General features: G+C 46.8%; 1 protein-coding gene and 1 pseudogene across 1 annotated transcript; both read left to right on the top strand.

The window, feature by feature from the left end:
* Positions 1–591: 591 nt before the first annotated feature.
* Positions 592–15,939, top strand: LOC135910300 (uncharacterized). Its single transcript, XM_065442348.1, has 14 exons — positions 592–700; positions 1,264–1,313; positions 2,624–2,745; positions 4,451–4,468; positions 5,027–5,071; positions 6,356–6,382; positions 7,109–7,150; positions 8,164–8,334; positions 9,736–9,935; positions 11,222–11,316; positions 12,250–12,367; positions 13,266–13,412; positions 14,577–14,690; positions 15,414–15,939. The coding sequence occupies exons 1-14, from the start codon at positions 659–661 to the stop codon at positions 15,567–15,569; spliced, it is 1,347 nt and encodes a 448-aa protein (XP_065298420.1). The 5' UTR covers positions 592–658; the 3' UTR covers positions 15,570–15,939.
* On the top strand, positions 7,778–7,958 carry LOC135910377 (U2 spliceosomal RNA; annotated as a pseudogene).
* Positions 15,940–18,642: the final 2,703 nt, after the last annotated feature.

Here is an 18,642-nt window from a genome sequence, read left to right as displayed (position 1 = left end):
CTAGAATCGACGCCGTAGAAGCCAATTACCTGTTCACCCGCCTGATTTTTCCCCACTTTTGCATTGAAGTTACCCATTACTACTGCATACCGAGTCTGCACGTTTCTCATCACTAATTCAACATCTTCATGAAACTGATCTACTTGCTCATCGTCGTGACTGGATGTTATGAACATATGTACTTTCTGAGTTACAGCACATACCTCATTTGTGAGGCGGTCCATGAAGAGGGTAATTCAACATAACATGATAAATATCAAAGAAACCAAACGAACGTTTAGAAGACGTACTTTTTAACTCAAAAAAGCCTTGCTTTTATGGCTTATATAGTTGGCGGTGTTTTGCCACGAATACTCCCAAATATACCGCTAAGGCACAACACCCACTCTATTAAATCCCTTTTATATTCCCTTTCGTGTTCATTTATCAAACTTTCTTATTAATGTTCTCAACTTTGCCGTTCGTGAAATCGCGTGCTCAGGCAATACATTTTTCTCTTACTTTATTGCCTTTTTCACTTTATCGTATTTGGCTGCCCACATGTGACATTCCCTGCGTAGTAAGAAGTGCATCCGCGCACCATCAATCCTCGAAAGAAGAAGATGAAACCGGGAGCTCTCCGCGTGCCAGTCGCGTTCGCCGGCGTCCCGAGTCGTATATGCCTGGTGTCCGTCACGACCGGCCTGCAGCACCGAGGCTTGTAAGTGCGCCCTTACTACTTCAATACATCCAGATGGCTTAAGTAACGACCCTCATGTAGCGTATAGGCTTGACCTTAGCGCTGAACCGTTTCGGGCCATATGAAGGTCGCGTAGATTTGTGCCACCGCAGAGCTTATTGTTTCAATAGGGGCTCGACCATCGAAAATTTCGAGGCTCTAAAAGCCTGCTGTCAACCTGTGGTGTGGGATTCCACTACTCCAACCCTTCCGGTTGCCCCGGTTTCGTGTCGCGGGCGTTTCTGAACATATGCTGATTGGCGTTTCAAAAAAAAAAAGTCCGGTTGCACGTAATAACAATTACACTGGCAAGACGCTTTCACCGAACTCATTGCGATTCAACTGGTGCGCTTATTTCCCATGACAAGGCTCCCCAAATGGTACACGCTCTTTCACCCTTGCATACATAGCATAGGAAGCTGTTGTCTACGGCTTTAATTACAGGTGAAAGTAATGTCTGCCAAGTATTCCTTCAGACTGTAAGCACCGTACCTAAAAATTTCTCGACCTATGCCAAGCGTTTCTCTTCTTTTTTTTGCCGACAGCTACACCGAAGTAAACTACTGAAAACCGTAGACACACTTGTTATAATGAGGTAAGTGCATATCTTATCTTCACATAGTGTGATTTGTACTACACCTAAGCAGTCACAGAAATGAAAAAAAGACAGTAAATTGGGGTGACATTTCCTCGGGTCATATGCTTCATCGCGCACGCATCGTGATGCCTAAGCTGGCACGGAACCCGTGCTAGGGTTTTGCCGCTACACAGAGAGTCAGGAAAACAAACATTTCTCACTGTCCTATATACCATCTGGAAGGAAAGAGAAGACCTCCACCTCGAACCGCTTATACCGGTGTCACACGTACAATTGTGATCGCGATCGGGGCCGATGTGGATTAAGCACGATCCGGATCGGTGTGCTGCTATACCACCCCTGTCGGATCGTGATCGCGATCCGGTCGCATCACGTTTTCTCATCGCGATTGCAGGCTGACGTTTGCGCCGCCTAGCGCACTGTTCTGAAAACGCTAGAAATAAATGTGAAGGCCGTTCAATAAAAAAACGTTTAAAACCTTTTCGTAAGCGATCGTAAGCTGTAAAATTAAAACATTGTCAAAATTTAAGCATATTTTTCGAATCTGCATTTGTATTCGAGGCATTATGCAGTTCCGAAAGTTGCAGACGATCAGTAGATGATAATAGGCTTGATTCGTATCGTTGGACCGAGTAGCAGCGACCACAGCCGATTGCGATCAGAAGCTCACGTGCGCCACTGGAATATTTGAAGGCGTTGTTGCTTAATTCAAACATGTATTTGATCACAATTTTGTAATTCTGAGAAGAGCTATAGTTGCAATAGTTGCTGTCAAGTGTTTCGTGCAGGAAATTAAAAGAGAGGAACAGGACAGTATGAACCCTCTCTCACGTAATGCCCCTTAATTGGGACTAACAGTATTAATGAACGAACAAACTAAAATTAGACACACAGCACGGGTAGCTAATATTTTAAAAGATATCAACAAGGAAGTGTATCTGACCCGACACTTAAGGCGTAGCACAGTGTAAGTGGTGCTCTATTAAAACAACACAATTGATGCTAAGGGAAGGGTAAGCAGTCAAGAGCTATATAAGACTACATATATATCACAGTGTGTGTCTCTGGCGTGGAGTCCTCCAGCCACTTTTGCAGCTAGTGCTGCCATTGAGGCAAACCTCTCACGCCCAACTCAACGACTTATCGCGGAGCTCTTTCAACTTAAAAGTCAGACAAAATCACTGCGTTTTCAGCCCTGTACCTTTCTCCGTAGACTCCGGTCCTGGTCCTGGGAATCGGATCACGATTGCGTTTTACAGATGCGATCACAGTAGGCTCTTCATGCCTATGCGCGTGCTCCTGCGCAGGCCAGACATCTCCAAGGAGCACCCCCTTGGCCCCGACAACAGGCTGCGCTGGCTGACGGCTGCCAGCCTGGCCACGTTCCTGGTCCTCTGCATCGCCATCACTGCCTACTTCATATACGCTGGTACGCACTGCTACTCTCGCATGGACGAAACACTCCGGAAGAGATCGAGGGGGAGTGTTGGCATGTTTGTCGCTGCAGCTTGTCCCGTATTTGTGTTCTGAGACTTTTTAACTTCGTTCGATTGTTGTCCATTCTAGATGTTCTCCATAAACGTTGTGCATGCACATCCATGTTATTTCCACACAGCACTTGCACGCGACTTCGCGCCGTTAACTGCTTGTCACACTTCCACTGGAGAACGCGACGTACAGCACCGGGCGAGATAACTCTTGAATATTTTTTTTTAAGAAATGTGTTAAATGCGTCTGGTAATATAGGCCACCACGTGACACTTTCTCAGCGCAAAAAATAAGTCGCGTGTTTCGGCCGAAAGGTAGAAGCATCGATTGCGATAGGAAATCAGTGCACAGTTATACGAACTAAGAACAGTAATTTTATCGACCGTATGAACTTCGCTTACTAACAAAATGAACTCCCCCCCCCCACTTCCTCTCCCCTGGGACACATCAAGCAGCCATCCTCGGCTCATCCTCACACGCTTTCTCTCTCACCTACAGCATGCGGCGTTATCACACTTAAACCTTATTGAACAAATGTGCCCGGAGTGTCCATATAATTTACATTGTGACGAAAAAATTTACAGCTCGGCCTAACCTCGGATGAGTGGCACATAGGGCAATTGTAGGCTACCCCATCCACGCCCTTGCCACGTTCCTTTTCTTCGTTCGTGCTATGCTTCACTACATTTCACACTGAACTCGCAGCTGCGCGGTTGTACTTACGTAGAGTGACGTTCGCGTTGCCCCGCCTACCAATGAGCTGAGCCGTGATATTGGCATGGACTCCGAGATCAGTCGGTCACGCCGTAACGTCTCCGTTGCCATAGTATCGGTGTGGCGACCTTATTCTCTGCGATCAAATGACGCGGTTGTCTTGTATGTTATATGATGCGGCATGTGTCTGCTGCAGCAGATTTCGGAAGACGACTCTCAGCAAATTTGAATGATATTCCGAGGTATTCTGATAGCCAGGATCATAGGAAACGTCCACCTTCCAGAAGCACTGAGGATACGAGGCTGGTAAAAGCGTTAACTGGTCAGCGGCCGAGATAAGCAAACGACGTCTAGAGTATTGGCGGAACACAAGCAAGGAACAGATGAAGCGGGTCATTACAGGTACAGGTAACCTTACAATAAAATCGAGGTTACAATAACGAAAAAGAATATAGAGCTATGAAAAATGCTAAACTGAAACATATATCTAGTAAACTGTGATTAGCACAGTCATGTTATGCGAATTTGGTTACTCTCCCGCTTCACTTAGAATGAAATAAACATCATTATCACTGTCGTATCTATTAGACTGTTTCTATAGTTCTAGGATGTAATCCTGGTATCTTAAGAGAACCGGACCACTTGTTTACCAGAATTTTCGGGATTATGATTGCGGCAGGATAGACACTAAATTTGGGCATTTCACAGGGCATTTCATGTGGGCATCTCAACAGGCTGATTTGATGGGTCTCTCAACCGAAATTATTGAGATTATTTTTCGCGTATATTCGTCGAGAAAATGTAACAGCCCAATCTTCACCTCAGGGAAGCCTCGCACCCTAACTGCGAGAACACCTGTTTTCCGTGTTGCGTAGATCAAAACCAACCGACTCCTTTCAACCTACCTTAAACTTGTCATCTTCTTTCCGCAGGCTCGTCGCGACCAACATGTAAGTAAAACAAGAAAAGACAACACATTTTTCACGTTTGGCGGCGGTCTATTATCATGTGTAGTATTCAGACGGCCTGTTAACGTGATGTTAGCAAGACACTAAGCACCGCAATGCTGCGCGACACCTAATCAGTCCGTATACGATAGGAAAATACAGGAACCAAAAAACATTGTCTTGTTCCTGTATTTTCCGCTTAATACGGTAGAAGTGGGACGGTAGTCGAAGAGAACGAAAGCGCATTTGAAATAGATTGTGAAATTTTATAGTGGTCATAACTTATACGTGTTTAAATCCCAACATCTTTCCAAAATTTTATTTTTACTTGCGAGTGCTTTGACAGGCAACTTGCGAGGAGCAGGCGGGTTAAGCGAGCAATCGCGAATAGCAGCAGTAGCAGTGCGCCTGTAATAGCGGTCGCTTGCAACAAAACACGCACCAAAGTTAGGTCAAGGCCACGCCACTGGTTAACATGTTTCCCTTTTTTTTATGTTTAACCTGCCAGAGCAAGGAGTGATGTAGCCCACCTAAGCTGCTTGTTTGCTTGTTTCTTTTCAGCCGCCCCTCGCCGTTACCCGCGGCTGGCATCTCCGGGTGCACCCGGTGAGTAGACAGCACATCATGTGTCACATTTTATGACACAGTCTATAGACATACCCGACATGCCATGCTCATTGCACATCGTAGTTGGTCTAGCTTTCGCTTTTTGAATATGTGCTCAAATCGAAACATGCACCCTGTTCGCATATCAATAGGTACTCCCTGCACAGATGTAATTATGGGAAGCTTTAGAACCGGTTCGCGGCCTATAATAGACGTTTACTCTAGGACATACTACAGAGTTCTAGGTCTTACGCTCCCAATACAAAAGGACTCAAGGGGCCTACAATGTAGTTTGTGGCATTTGGGTACGCTAGAAGCCGCTAATAATAGACGTGTATTCCAGGACATATATTTTAGGCTTTACGCTACCAATACAAAAGGTCTCAAGGGGCTTAGAATATAGTTTTTGGCTTTTGCGCACGCCCATGGAAAGCAGCTCCGATATGCTAATTCTAAAGCTTCCTATATATGGCTAGAAAGGCACGGAAAGGAATCAACATATCTAATCTGGCGGTAACTTGCAACGTTGGTCTCCTTAATAAACCTTCGTTACTTACTTTATATTCGCCTTTCTAACTGTAAGTATCGAAGGACTACAAAGTTTCGCAGGAAGGTCGTCTTGAAGTGATCACAGTGATAGAACAAGCAATGACGCTGCAGCCAACATTTCGACAAGGTAACTTGCATTTAGCAAGCTCAGCTGGACATCTCTCGTTCAACCATTGTCGACATTATTTCCTTTAGTGACTGCATAGACTTAAATCCGTTCATCATGCACCCTGTACTCTGGACTTGCGTCGAAACTTGAAAACCCTACTGTGTAGAAATTCGTGTCAAATAAAAATGCCGCCCATGCCCCGAAAGCGTTTTTTTCGTACCACTTCATTTAATTTAATTATACGACTCAAGGAAACTATGGAAAATTTTGTTGGACTCATTGTCTATCTAAGAGATGACTCTGCCAGAGAGAAAGAGGGAATTCATTTCTTTTTGTAAACTCTCAAAAGGCCGTTGATCGCGAAAAGATAAAAACTCGCGAGCTCACCCTATGTCTTGCTTCTACAACATTTAACAAGCAAGTATCCTGAACATCTTGAACAATACCGCGTACGCGCAATGGGGCCTAGCTTTTCTTTCTCACACCAAAAGTAAACAGTGCCATATTTCGCCTCGCGCTTTTAGCATCATTATACATTTCATGGTCCTAAGCTTCCTCCTCTTTTCATCTCGTGGAATTGCTGCTCTATCAGCAGATATGATTAGCAGCTTCTCTTCTCTTGGCAGCACCAGCCGAGGAACGGGCAGCCACAGGTAACCATGCTTTGCACGTGGAAATGATAATGCATGCATAGGCAGTGTGCACGAACTTTGCACTACGCCAACTCATCACCTCAAAACGCGACTGACATCCATTCATGAATTGTTTTGATATAGCTATAGCTCTCAGCACGATAACTGACGTCCACCATCATATGCATGAAACGGCGCCTCAGGTGTTTCGTGCACAGCGGAGCTACTGAGCACGCTTTGATTAAGCAGAAACAATTCAGTGCTCAGTTGTCGCACTGCCAATCGAATTTCCACCTATCGTGGTAGCTCAGGTGCTATGACGTTACGCTGTGCAGAGTCCGAGGTAGCGGCCTTAAATCCTGCGGCGGTGTTAACGTTGCAATGAAGGTGCAATGCAAAAAAAAACAATAACTCTCGTATAACATAACGTGCATTGTGCGCACAGTAAAGACCCCAAGGTGGTCAAAATTATTACGCAGTCCTGCACTCTATGGTGTACCTTATAATCACACCGAGGTTCTCGCACGTAAATACCCAGAGTTTAATTTTTAACCGCTCAACCTTACATTCTATGCAGTAGTTAACCATGCATAATGTGTCTTAAATAGTATTTTTTAATAAATATATTAACAATTACATGGTCTGCACGCTTACACCCCATATATACTTGAAGTGTCCTGAACGTCTGGCAAGACTTGTACTGTTAAAAATAAACGCAATTAAGAAAATACCTCATCGCCTTTCCAGATGCGCAGCCCGTGGTGCCACCGAAGAAATGGGTGATCTACCGTAAGTGTGCCCTGTGCAGGGAAGGTGTCCTTCCTGCAGTTTGTCCCTTTGTTCGCACCGTTTCGCTGAGGGAGGCCGAGTGACGCCGAGGCACGCTGACGCTCGACGCAGGAACAGGCGCCTGAGAGCTGTGCTCCAAAAGGAGGCGTAGGTCAAGGCGTAAACCTGAGGCGGCATTATAGCTCCGCTGTGGGATAAGGCGGGGGAAGGAATTTTGCTTGCGGACACTTGTCGAGGCAAAACGAGAGAGGCCTATGTTGGCAGTCAAGACGCCTCCAGAAACATATGGTGATGCGATGTTTCAAATGTTCATGTCTCTTCTAATAATGAACCAATTTGAAAACAAAAAACATGAGCCATTCCACTCTGTGAAGGTGGATGACCAGCGAATCTGTTTAGCGTACCATACAGAGGTGGCATAGAATTTTGTACAATGGTACGAACTCATTTATCGTGATCACTACATACATGCCCGTGGTCGGTGGTACCGCCGCTCCGAATAGCCGGAAAAAACTAAACACACGTGACGTTTCCACGAGATTGCCATCACGGGAAAGCAGAAGGAAAGAAAAGTAGACACGCAAGTGCTTTGAGTGCCGACAAAGAGAGGGCGGTGCGTACGTAGACATGGTCGACGCGAGTCGAAGTTTTACTATCTGTTCTCATCAGCTTAATATCTGATACGGGTTTTATTTGGACCCAAGATATTGAACTTATTTCTGCAAGTTGGCGGATTGCTTGAAACCTGCGTCACTTCCGCCGGGGATCGGTCCGGTATTGCAATATCTCCGGCATCTGCCCATGGTTTTTGGACGCGCAGAACAAAAAACCCACGGAACCCTAGCCATAAGCAGCTTCGCTGTAAAACACCGTTGCAATAACACGATCTCTAGACGACGCTTCACGATATGTAGTCTATAACGAAAGCTTCCTATGAAGCCTTGTGCAAGCTCCTGTAAAGTTCCTTAATGTCACCGTGAAGTCGATATATACCGACGCGCTTTCTCTACCAGACGACGCCCCGATTCGTGTGACGCCCAACGTGCTGTTGTGCGCCACCAGCGGCCGCGGGACCGAGAAGCTGTCCGAGGCCCTGGACGCCTACTGCACGCACGTCATCTACACCGGACCGCTCGCCATAAAGCGGACGCCGGGAAGCGGCAACCTCTTCGTGGATGTCCGAGGTATGCGAGAAAATGCCCGACTCGCTGCAAGGTCCGCAGGAAGTTTGATGACCGCATGATTATCCTACGCCCTTACCCTTAGATGAAAGTTTTCCCTTTGAAGCCCCTTTCTAAATACATGGAGGAACGAATGAATCGTCCTTCTTGGCATTCATTGAATTTAGGCCCCTAAATGTAGTTAGCGTGCGCGCGTGCGTGCTTGTGTGTATGTGTGTTCGTGTGGGTGGTCAATCTTAAATTTTTAAGTGGATAGTTCCTATTTTGTGCACCTCAACGCAAAAATCAAGACAACAATCTTGGTTCAATTTCTGGCACTGTATCAAGTACTTGTCTCGTGAATTGCTTACAACGCAAAGTAGTGTATATGGCTCCTGAATATTCTTAAATTATAATTCTGCGTGAAGTACCGTCACAAAATATTTCAAGACCACTTTTGGTGATAAACTTCAGGCAGCAGGCTTCAAAGATACCATACGGAGGCCTATCCTCAGCGCGATGCAAAGCAGGAACATTTATCAAATACGACCAAAAACCATGTTTATCGGCGGCACCATATCGCCAATTTATACACAGAGTTGCTAACGCTCAGATTTCTAAGATCAGCTTTGGTGCTTGCTTTTCACCATTACTGTACTAGAAGGGGTTTAAAATCACCTGCCGCAAGTATAGTCCAATTATACCATTGATCTGGATTGTACACAAAGCGGCAGAAATAATTTATGATAAATTGAAATACAGAATCGACTAACGAAAATTGACTAACTGACCGTTCTAACTAGTAATTGTAGTTTTGTGAGCTTTGAAGTCAAGGCATCTATATGATAGACTAATTACTTATTGCGTCAACTCTAAGGGCTGTACACACGGGACGAGCACATCTTGCGCGGCAAATTTTGTCTCATGATGTTTTCTACGCACGAATTAGGAACACAGAAATAATGGAAATGCTCGTAATTGTTCTAGTTATAACATTTCTGTAATATCAACGCAAATCTCCAGAGTAGTATTAACCTGGGTAAACCTGGAAGAATCTCGGGTACTGATCGAACACCTTCCACTTCCCCTGCGGTACGTGAGCAACGTATATTATGCATTGTGGCGTAGCGATGCATTTCTTCAACACGGTACATACTCCACAATTTAATGTTGTAATCTATATTCATTGCTGTAAACATTGACCACGCGATTGCTGCTTCTCACACATCCTGTTACGACGGCAAGGCCGACGGCAAATACAAGGAAGTTGCAGCCCTACAGCCTCGATCAATGCTAGCAAGGCTACAAACAGGGCAAAGCACACTCCTTATAGCACTGAGGGGGCGCAGCCACACGTAAATACCAAATGAACCTGCGACAACACGAAAGAAATGAGCGAATCGCCAATGCTTTACGGCGACGCAGACAACGAGGGCTACCGCGTGTTCGCCGGCCTGTCCAAGACCCACGAGCGATACGTGTCGTTCCGCTGGAAGGCCGCCTCGTGGAACGAGGGCGACGTCCTCCAGGCGCTCGTCGCCTACCTGCGCTTCAACCGGCTGCGGGGCATCGAACTGGTCATGAGCAGCCACACCGAGAGGAGCAAGCTCGTGCGGTTCTGCGAGGTAAAATGCGAGTGCCGCCGCTTGCAGTTGGCCGCGCGAAAGCTTCTACACCTCCGTATTAGGAAAACGTGGCCTCCGAGATCAATAAACACTCGCACACGCGTTACCGCATTTAAGGTGCCATGTACGAACTTCTGCGCAGTACAGCGAAGGATAGTCGGCCAGTCAGTGCCGATAGCTGGCTGGGTGTTGCACATCAGGGTGAATGAGTCCATCATTGGACGTAACTAATCCTCGTGTGAAGGTCGGCGTGGTGCCATCTATACGCCGGTGATGGAAGCGCCACCTTCTGATTCTCCTTTCAGGAAGGACAGCGCCAACCATAGTTCTTGTTGCCATGGACCGAGTTGTTGAGATGGAGCGTAAAGTGCTCACGAGCGTGTATAGCAGGAACGTTGTAACGAGAATATGAGGCTACGCTCATTCACCGAACCACAAGACTGGCCAAGGTTGGTGGTAGCAGCACGAGTAGGTAGACTCGTCGGTTGGTGATTCTTTGGGCCGGGGTGCAGATAACTACGATGACAAGGTTACAACACATAGAAACAGTAGGGGGGGGGGGGGGCGTTTCTTTGTTCGCGTGTATACATCCTTGCGATTTTTTTTTAATATCGCAAGAGCGTCGACCGCATGGCGCATCAGATGCCTTGTAGAGGCGAGTGGTGGCGGGATCGTTGACAGTAATGCGAGGGCGCGCAAGATTTCTAGTTCGAATGTACTCTGCTGCGCTGTTCGCTTAAATACCTTGCCATTACAAGGCCGCAGGCATGCCGTGCTGTCGATGCTCGCGCGATATGAAATATTGCAAGCGTACTCCATCTGTATAGCACTGGCGCACAAAGCACGTTGTACTGTCATCATTGTCAGTGTTTGTTTCGTTTACTTATATGAGGCTGCTAAACTTAGGTTTAAGAAGCTGAGCCAACTTAACCTAAGGCAGCCTGATCGCGACGCGCTGACACGGTCATCGGTCTTCACGACCGAAATACGCTCTTCCACAGACATGTCCATTCATCACACTCGGCGTTGTCAAGACGAAGACATACAAAGACAAAAACAAAGATATACTTGCCAACCCCTTTCTCAAGTATATCCGTGCCATATTTCTCGCGCGATTTCAAATGAATTGTACTGTACCTAACTATGTTGCTTAACATCAACGGTGAAGATTAAACTTCATGACAGTGGATGGCTCATCGACCATCTACTCTAATACGGGGAACGGGTTAGCGTGCCAAATGCCTTTCTCCCTCTTCACGTTGTGTCTTTCCTTTCCGATTGCTCAGAACTTCGTGCAGAAGATGAGGACCAACGCGAGCCTCATCTTGCGTGTACAGAAGGCGGTGCAGCTCAACAAGGTCCTTTTCAAAAGGCTGGCCAGGCAAGACATTTTCTTGCTATACTTCGTGGTCAGTGTTGCCATAATTCTTTGAAGTGCCTCGCTAAAGTGAGACAAAAAAGTAGTTAAACTTGCGCTAAATTTTGCTGCGATATCGCTAGAATTGGCGCTACAATTTATCAGTAAATTTTAGTTAAAGTAGGCGTTTTCGGAACGCTATATTGCACGCTAGCATGGCGTGAATCATTTACCGAAACGTGTCAGGTTTGTCTGGGTTCCAAGTTAGTAAGGAATAAACAGTGGATTTTCCAGCAGTCTGTAGATGGATTTTACTTTACCATCATACTTTTACTTAACAATGTACGACGACAGCTGAAATTCGACGGTTATTCTTGGATTGCTGGGCTCTAAAGGCAACCCCATTTATATGAACACAAGCAATCTGATTTTCCTAGTACGCAAAGACACTCAGCGGCCCACATCATGTTTAAGATTTTCTCATTCGCGGCGCTCCTCAAATGAGAGCGAAATTATGCGAGACGCACAAGATCGCATGTCAGCACGGCGACGACAATTACGACACCATTATGCAGGTCGAATACTACGCTTTCGTTCCTTAGTTCATGCACCTGAGGACTTTTCGCAGCACTGATTTGTGCAAAACCCATGGGAATGAAAAGCATTGTGTTACGTCATGGCTCCCTTTCTTTTACCCTACCTCACGTGTGTAGGTTCATAACCATCTTACCACAAATTACCAGAGCTATGCCGAAGGGGATTTTTTATGTGGCGTACACGCGTCATTTAGCGGTGACGCGGTATTGAGAATATAGGTGATCGGTATATAATGGCAATATATAATGACAATATAGGTGATCGGTGACGCGGAATGACAATATTATAGATGATCAGGCTTAAGTTTTCTATAATCGAAGACAACGGCCAAACGTACTCCGACGTGTGGTCCACGTGCAGTCTGCCCGCGTACTTGATCCTGGAGACGCAAGCGGTGAACCTGCCCGGCCTGCAGACCAGGCGCTTCCCGAACGCGTACCAGCCTTTCGCTGGTTCGCACAAGAACGACGTCTACATGGCATGTATATTGCGTATACCTAAAGTGGGCATAAAACGCAACATCTTCTCGCACTTTCTATTCTTGTATACGTGGTCACTAGGACGACTCATACGTCACTCCTTTCTGCCAGCAGGTTTAAGCAGTCTATCTTTTTGTTTTGTTACAGTATCTGCCTCCCAAGCAATATATCGTTTTATCAAGTTGGCCCTGTCATTTAACGTCGATACGTACTTTCGCTCACTACCACCTTCCTTCTAGAATTAGCAATTTAGCATGAATTATTTGTTTCTTCATTTTTTCGTTTCAGACAACTTCAAGTTTAAAATTATCCCAAGAATGACTGAGCTATACCTCTAATTCTCAATACTGAAGGAGGAGCGCCCAAATACAGAACAAAAAGTTGTGCGTTGCCCACCCCTCCTCCCCTTGATTATTATGAGTGCACACTAAGTCGCTCAACTATCAACTTTATTGAGCTACAATTTGATTTCAGAAAAATAAATGTCAAGATGCACTGATAAAAAAAAACGGTGAGAAACAAAACGAAGCATGGCAGGGTTCAAGAGAGGTCGAAAGCAAACAAACCTGCAGCAGCACAGACACGGAGGCAGCCTTGGTGGTTTTAACTATTCCACAATATTGAAAGGCAGCACACCTAACCATACTTTAAAAGCTTCTAACGGCACCAGCGGCGCATCTCTTGCTTTATACATAGTGTAAGAAACAAAGTACCTTAATATCCGTAAAAGCAATACCTCAAAGTGGCGGGCCAGTAACTGAGTTATTGATCTTTCATTTTGGCTACCAACCAGAGACAATAAATCATGATACGTGCAGAAATTAGGTGTGCGATCGACAAGCCACCCTAACAATTTTGCAACAGCGCGGACACCTGATCTATCTCCTGGCTGCGCAGAGGTACCGGCTGTGGCAGGTGCACCCATGGCGTCGTCACCTGCACCTGGACAACGTGTGCTTCACCATTTCCATGGCCGTCATCAAGGCCCGCAAAGGACCCACCAGAAACAGAGTGCTCGAGTACTCCTACACCGGCATAAAGGAGGTACGGGCGCCTCTCGGTGTTCTGGTAATGTCGTGTGTGTCCAAGCCCGAGCCCTAAAAACGGCTCGAAGGCCGTGATTTTGCTTATTGCTTACTCTGGAAGCAATAGCAGAGGCGAAAAACGCGTTGTAGACACCATGTTTTGAGCATAAACTGTTACACACGCTTCTGTGTGGACGAACAGAGGGATAGAAAATCCTTATGCTGAGGCAGCAGGCCGAAAATTCCGCTTTGCCATGCAGTCGTCGTACGTAATACACTGTCATCACACCAGTGTGACAACGTCGCCGCAAGCGACGCCGCTAAAATGGGTTGAGGCTTTCTTAGCAAACTGATGGCAACTATGAGTGGAAGTGTTTAGCTTCTTAAATGTTTTTTTTACACTTATTTAATGCGACAAACTGGTTCAACCACACGAGTTGAGTGCTTTACCGAGCCGGCTGGTATAAAGTCACGTTAAATGTGAAACAGGGTCAGGGACGAAGTTGTCACGACAAACACTGACTTTTGTTATAACATGACATCCAAGATCGGCAGGTAACCGCAGGCACCGGTCAATTGCGGAAGCCGTGGTTAAAATTGAAGCAATTTTTCTTGTAAAACTTAATAAAGGGAACTCTAGCACTGATATATTAAAGCTGCAAGCATGCCAGTTAAGCCAACTCGAGAATGACATGCATGGCTAGTAAATGAATTTTCCTCAACTTCGTCTCATTGGCCATGCGACTTTGCAGATCAATCCCTTTCAACAAAATAATTCGGCGCGATTATGCATGTGTGATCACGCATGTCTGCCTTTTCGAAATAAAAACAGGTTTTCAAGGTTTCGGCCAATCAAGGCGCTGCTGACTCATTGTAAATAAAGCCACAGTAACGTCTCAAGCCCCCAATCGTGACCATCATTACCGCAGCAGTTGGGCGATCGCACCACCGCATTTCAGTCGAATATCATGTGGAAAACTCCAGGTTTAAAACCGTTAATTAATAGACCGCTTCGGAACCACATCTGACAAACATTTTAGCAGCACGGTTTAACCGCGCAATCAAATGCGGACGGGTGAAGATATTAAGGCTGTATATTGCAGGAAGATTTAAGAGCAGAAGTGGTCGCAGCCGTTCACCTCTCTCTATCTCTCTCTCTCTCTCTCTATCTCTCTCCCTGCAGCCCTGCGAGCAGAGCTCCATGAAGAAAGGCGTCGACTGGAGGGCGCTGTCACGGTTCCGCGAGAACCGAACCACCTACTATGCCTACGACAACAAGCAGACCCTCACCAACAAGGTGTGCATACTGCCAATCTGATCCCCATGGGCAGAGAAGGCTGTGTTGATTTCGTTTTTTCATTGGTTTTAACGTCCAATACCTACTTTTGTGTTATTAGTGTTTGTCTCGTTCTTTCTTTAACGGGAGGATAAGGGGAAGCTTGGCCTGGGCGCCCATTTTCAACCACAAAAACGAAATGGCACGTGTCGCAAACCATATGACGCGCTATTTACACAGCTGTCATCCACTCCATCACGTCCCATCGCCAGCGTCCGCCAGTTTGAGAACGTTACCTCGCCGTTTCTCCACAAAAAAAGAGAGACAGAGAGAAAGAAAACGGCGTGTAGGCCAACATCACCGCAGTAACGCTCTCGAAAAGAAACCGGCTCTACCCTCGCGCCGGTGCCAAAATTCTGATGGGACGTAGCGGATGACGGTTGCGTGTAACTCAGGACTGTGTCTTCCCACACACGCAGCACAAGCACACACAAGCAGCCTCACGCTTACGCATACGCTCCTTGCGCGTCAAAAACTTATGGACGGCACCCATGAAGCCGTGTCCTGCGCTTCAACCTCTTTTCTAATATGGATCGTCAGCTGGCCCAAAAGAATACTCTTCTATACGGAGTATAGTTGGTGCGTGTTAGTCCCTAAAACCTGTTGAGCCCCGCAAAACCTGCTCTTTCACTGCGTGTGTCGTTCCTAAAATAACGAATGCCTTTTCGCGCTCCTGCATCGCAGCTGTGGCGCTTGGCTCACGAGTTCCCGCGCTACTGCGTCGCCGCGTACGACGTCGAGAAGGACGACTTCGAGGGCGTCTGCCCCAAGAAGAGCGCGCCCCTGCTAGGCGTCGTCAAGAAGCTCGTCACGTCCACCCAGCGAGCACGGCTGGACTGACGCGCCGAGCCCGCGCGTGGTGGTCCCGGTCCTTGTCCGCCAAGTGGTCGGGGAGGACCGGGGGCTGAGACCACTCGTTCGGCAAGACGGCTATATCGGATGCCAGCGTTTCGCGTCGCTTTTTTTTTTGTAAAGCAAGAAAGTATCGGAAACTACGCCTTCGGCTGCGTTTCACTTGAGTGCCAGCTCCATAGTTTTCGTACACGAAGGATCGCACGCGGTCGGTCATAGTCAGTCGTGTTTGTTTTTTTACCAATTTTTTTTGCTTTCGACGTACCGACTTGGGGGTACCGATCAAGGTGCAGGCATCGAAGCATATGTGACGGTAACTGTTTTCAATGTAGTTAATAAATGTGCATTTACGCTGCTATATGGCTTGAGTTTTCATTGAACTTAAACACAGTGGAAAGCCCATCAGAAGTTTCTTTTACAGCGAAGCTGTTCGACATTTTTGGAACCGCTCTCGTGCGGCAGCAGTATCAGATGTCAGCACGAAAACAACCAGCAGCGCACAGCCTGCGCCGGAACCCTAAAGCGGCCAGGGTGTCGGTGAGAAGGTCCCACCTGACGGTAACTCTACAGATGGACCATAACGAACAGCTGCAGCCGTGCAACCAAATATCAGGCTGTCGGAAGGCCCACCTGAACGCCGGCGTCGGTAGAGCAAAATACCGGAAAACGCGTCATGTGTAAAAGTAATGAAAGGCGTTAGGCTCGAAAATAGCAAAGCTCGGGTATAGCGTATGAGATACCCAGCAATGCTTGCAAAATCTTCGGGCAATGGTAAACCAGTAGTCCGAGACTCGCGAAGCGTGTGAGAACTCCATAGTACAGCTTGGCAATTTAGTTGATATTTACGAGTTGTTCGGGTTAAGTATTTGCTGTCAGCGCCAAAGGGTTGTTCCCACGGATGTCATCTATCGAAGCGATAACCAAGGCATCATCACCTACAAATATAAATGAACTTCGCTCGCTGCTGGGACTCGCAGGCTTCTACTCCAAGTTCATCCCGCATTTTTCTGATGTGGAGCCAATGCGTGCTTTGCTTCGAGGAAACGCGCCTTTCGCTTGGACGGCGGCAGCCCAGAGCGGCTTGGAGCAGCTGAAAACGTCGATAACACCTTGCGAAGTTCTTCACCTTTTTGATCCTCAGTTACCTGTGCACGTTACCACTGATGCTTCAGGATATGGATTAGGTGCTGCACTGCAGCAGGATAACGGAATATCACTGCAAACTGGCGCGTTCGCCTCACGTACTCTTCGACCGCATGAACGGAAGTACGCCATCGGTGAACGTGAGGCACTTGCCTGCGTCTGGGCCTGCGAGCACTGGCACGTTTACCTGTGGGGCCGACCTTTCATCTTGCTAACAGACCACGCTGCTTTGGTTACGCTCCTCTCAACGAAAGGCACAGGTCACCGTCCGTTAAGGATTGCGCGCTGGTCATCACGGTTGCTGTGCTACAACTACATCATGGAATACAGGAAGGGTAGCGAAAAGGTCGTGGCTGACGCACTCTCCCAGCTGCCCGTACATAGTTTCATCCGTGGTGCACCCGAAGAAGAATTTATATGTCTCTTGTCACCACTAGTTACCATGCAAGAGCTTCAAGAAGCAAGTGCCGCCGGCCAGGCTATCTCTTGTCACCCGTAGTTACTATGCAAGAGCTTCAAGAAGCAAGTGCCGCCGGCCAGGTTATCTCTCAAGTTAAGCAGTTTAACACCACTTCTTGGCCTGACAAGAAATTTATTTATTTATTTATTTATTTATTTGATACTGTCAACCCCGTTCTTGGGGTCATTACAGGGAGGGTGATGTGTCAAGAATACATGATACATAATTTTCTTTCTATGTAACATACAAATGCACTGGCGCTCTTGGAAGTTAACAAAAGCAAATAACAGTAGTTATACAAGGAAAAGTCAACGAAAGTGCTCGCAGCAACAATTTAGTATACATTCTCGTAAAAGAAAGTATCCAACGCATTTTCAAATTCGGCAGAGCCCTCGTTGCTCACAACTGCATCAGGCAATCTGTTCCACATTTCAATTGTGTCAGGAAAAAAGGAGAAACGAAAAGCATCAGTCAAAAGAACTGCTACCTTACTTTCACGTGCGATATGAACTCTCTTTTATTAGCGACATTCTTTGCCGGGGTGACAGGATCGTCGTGCCTTCAGCTTTGACCCGCCGTCTTATGGATCTGGCTCATGAGTCACACCCAGGAATCAGTCGTACCAAAGCTCGTCTTAGGGAGTCATATTGGTGGCCGTGCGTGGATAATCACATTGAAGAACTTGTACGCACATGTGTAGCCTGCCAGTCATGTGACAAATCAGCACGTACATTTGCAGCCCCGTGCAACCTGTCACTCTTCCCGAGAAAGCCTGGGAGAAAGTTCCTATCGACATTGTGGGACCTTTCACGCAAGCTCCAGCTGACTGTCGATTTGCCATTACGCTTATTGATTATTACAGCAAGTGGCCAGAGGGGACTTTCGTACGCGATGCGACCAAGTCTACAGTGATCAAATTCCTACTTGAACTTTTCGCAAGAGAAGGATATCCACGTAGTATCGTATCCGATCATGGACCACAATTTTCTTCAGCGAATTTTAAAGATTTTCTCACAGAGCGCGGAATCACCCATTACAAATATTATGTGTATTACCCGCAAGCTAACGGTTTCGTGGAAAGATTTACCAGGGTATTAAAGTCCTATATTCAATTAGCCCTGTTAGAACGCCGTGAGATAAGAACAGCAATGTTTGATTACCTACAAGCATATCGATGTACGCCTCGTGCGACTACTGGTGTTGCACCCGCTGTTCTTCTTCATGGACGCCAACCTAGCAACCACCCGCCGCGGTTGCTCAGTGGCTATGGTGTTAGGCTGCTGAGCACGAGGTCGCGGGATCGAATCCCGGCCACGGCGGCCGCATTTCGATGGGGGCGAAATGTGAAAACACCCGTGTACTTAGATTTAGGTGCACGTTAAAGAACCCCAGGTGGTCCAAATTTCCGGAGTCCCCCACTACGGCATGCCTCATAATCAGAAAGTGGTTTTGGCACGT

This window comes from Dermacentor albipictus, chromosome 8 (assembly GCF_038994185.2).
Source record: "Dermacentor albipictus isolate Rhodes 1998 colony chromosome 8, USDA_Dalb.pri_finalv2, whole genome shotgun sequence".
NCBI classification, from domain to species: domain Eukaryota; kingdom Metazoa; phylum Arthropoda; class Arachnida; order Ixodida; family Ixodidae; genus Dermacentor; species Dermacentor albipictus.
The sequence above is the reverse complement of the archived record's forward strand: the minus strand, read 5'-3'. Positions and strand labels throughout refer to the sequence as shown.

What these genes read in the sequence shown, in the direction of transcription:
- LOC135910300 (XM_065442348.1), top strand. Translation starts at nt 659, where the DNA reads ATGCCTGGTGTCCGTCACGACCGGCCTGCAGCACCGAGGCTT. An exon ending in CCTCTTCGTGGATGTCCGAG is followed by an intron (nt 8,335 to 9,735) that starts GTATGCGAGAAA and finishes ACGGCGACGCAG; the next exon opens with ACAACGAGGGCTACCGCGTG. An exon ending in CCTACACCGGCATAAAGGAG is followed by an intron (nt 13,413 to 14,576) that starts GTACGGGCGCCT and finishes CTCTCCCTGCAG; the next exon opens with CCCTGCGAGCAGAGCTCCAT.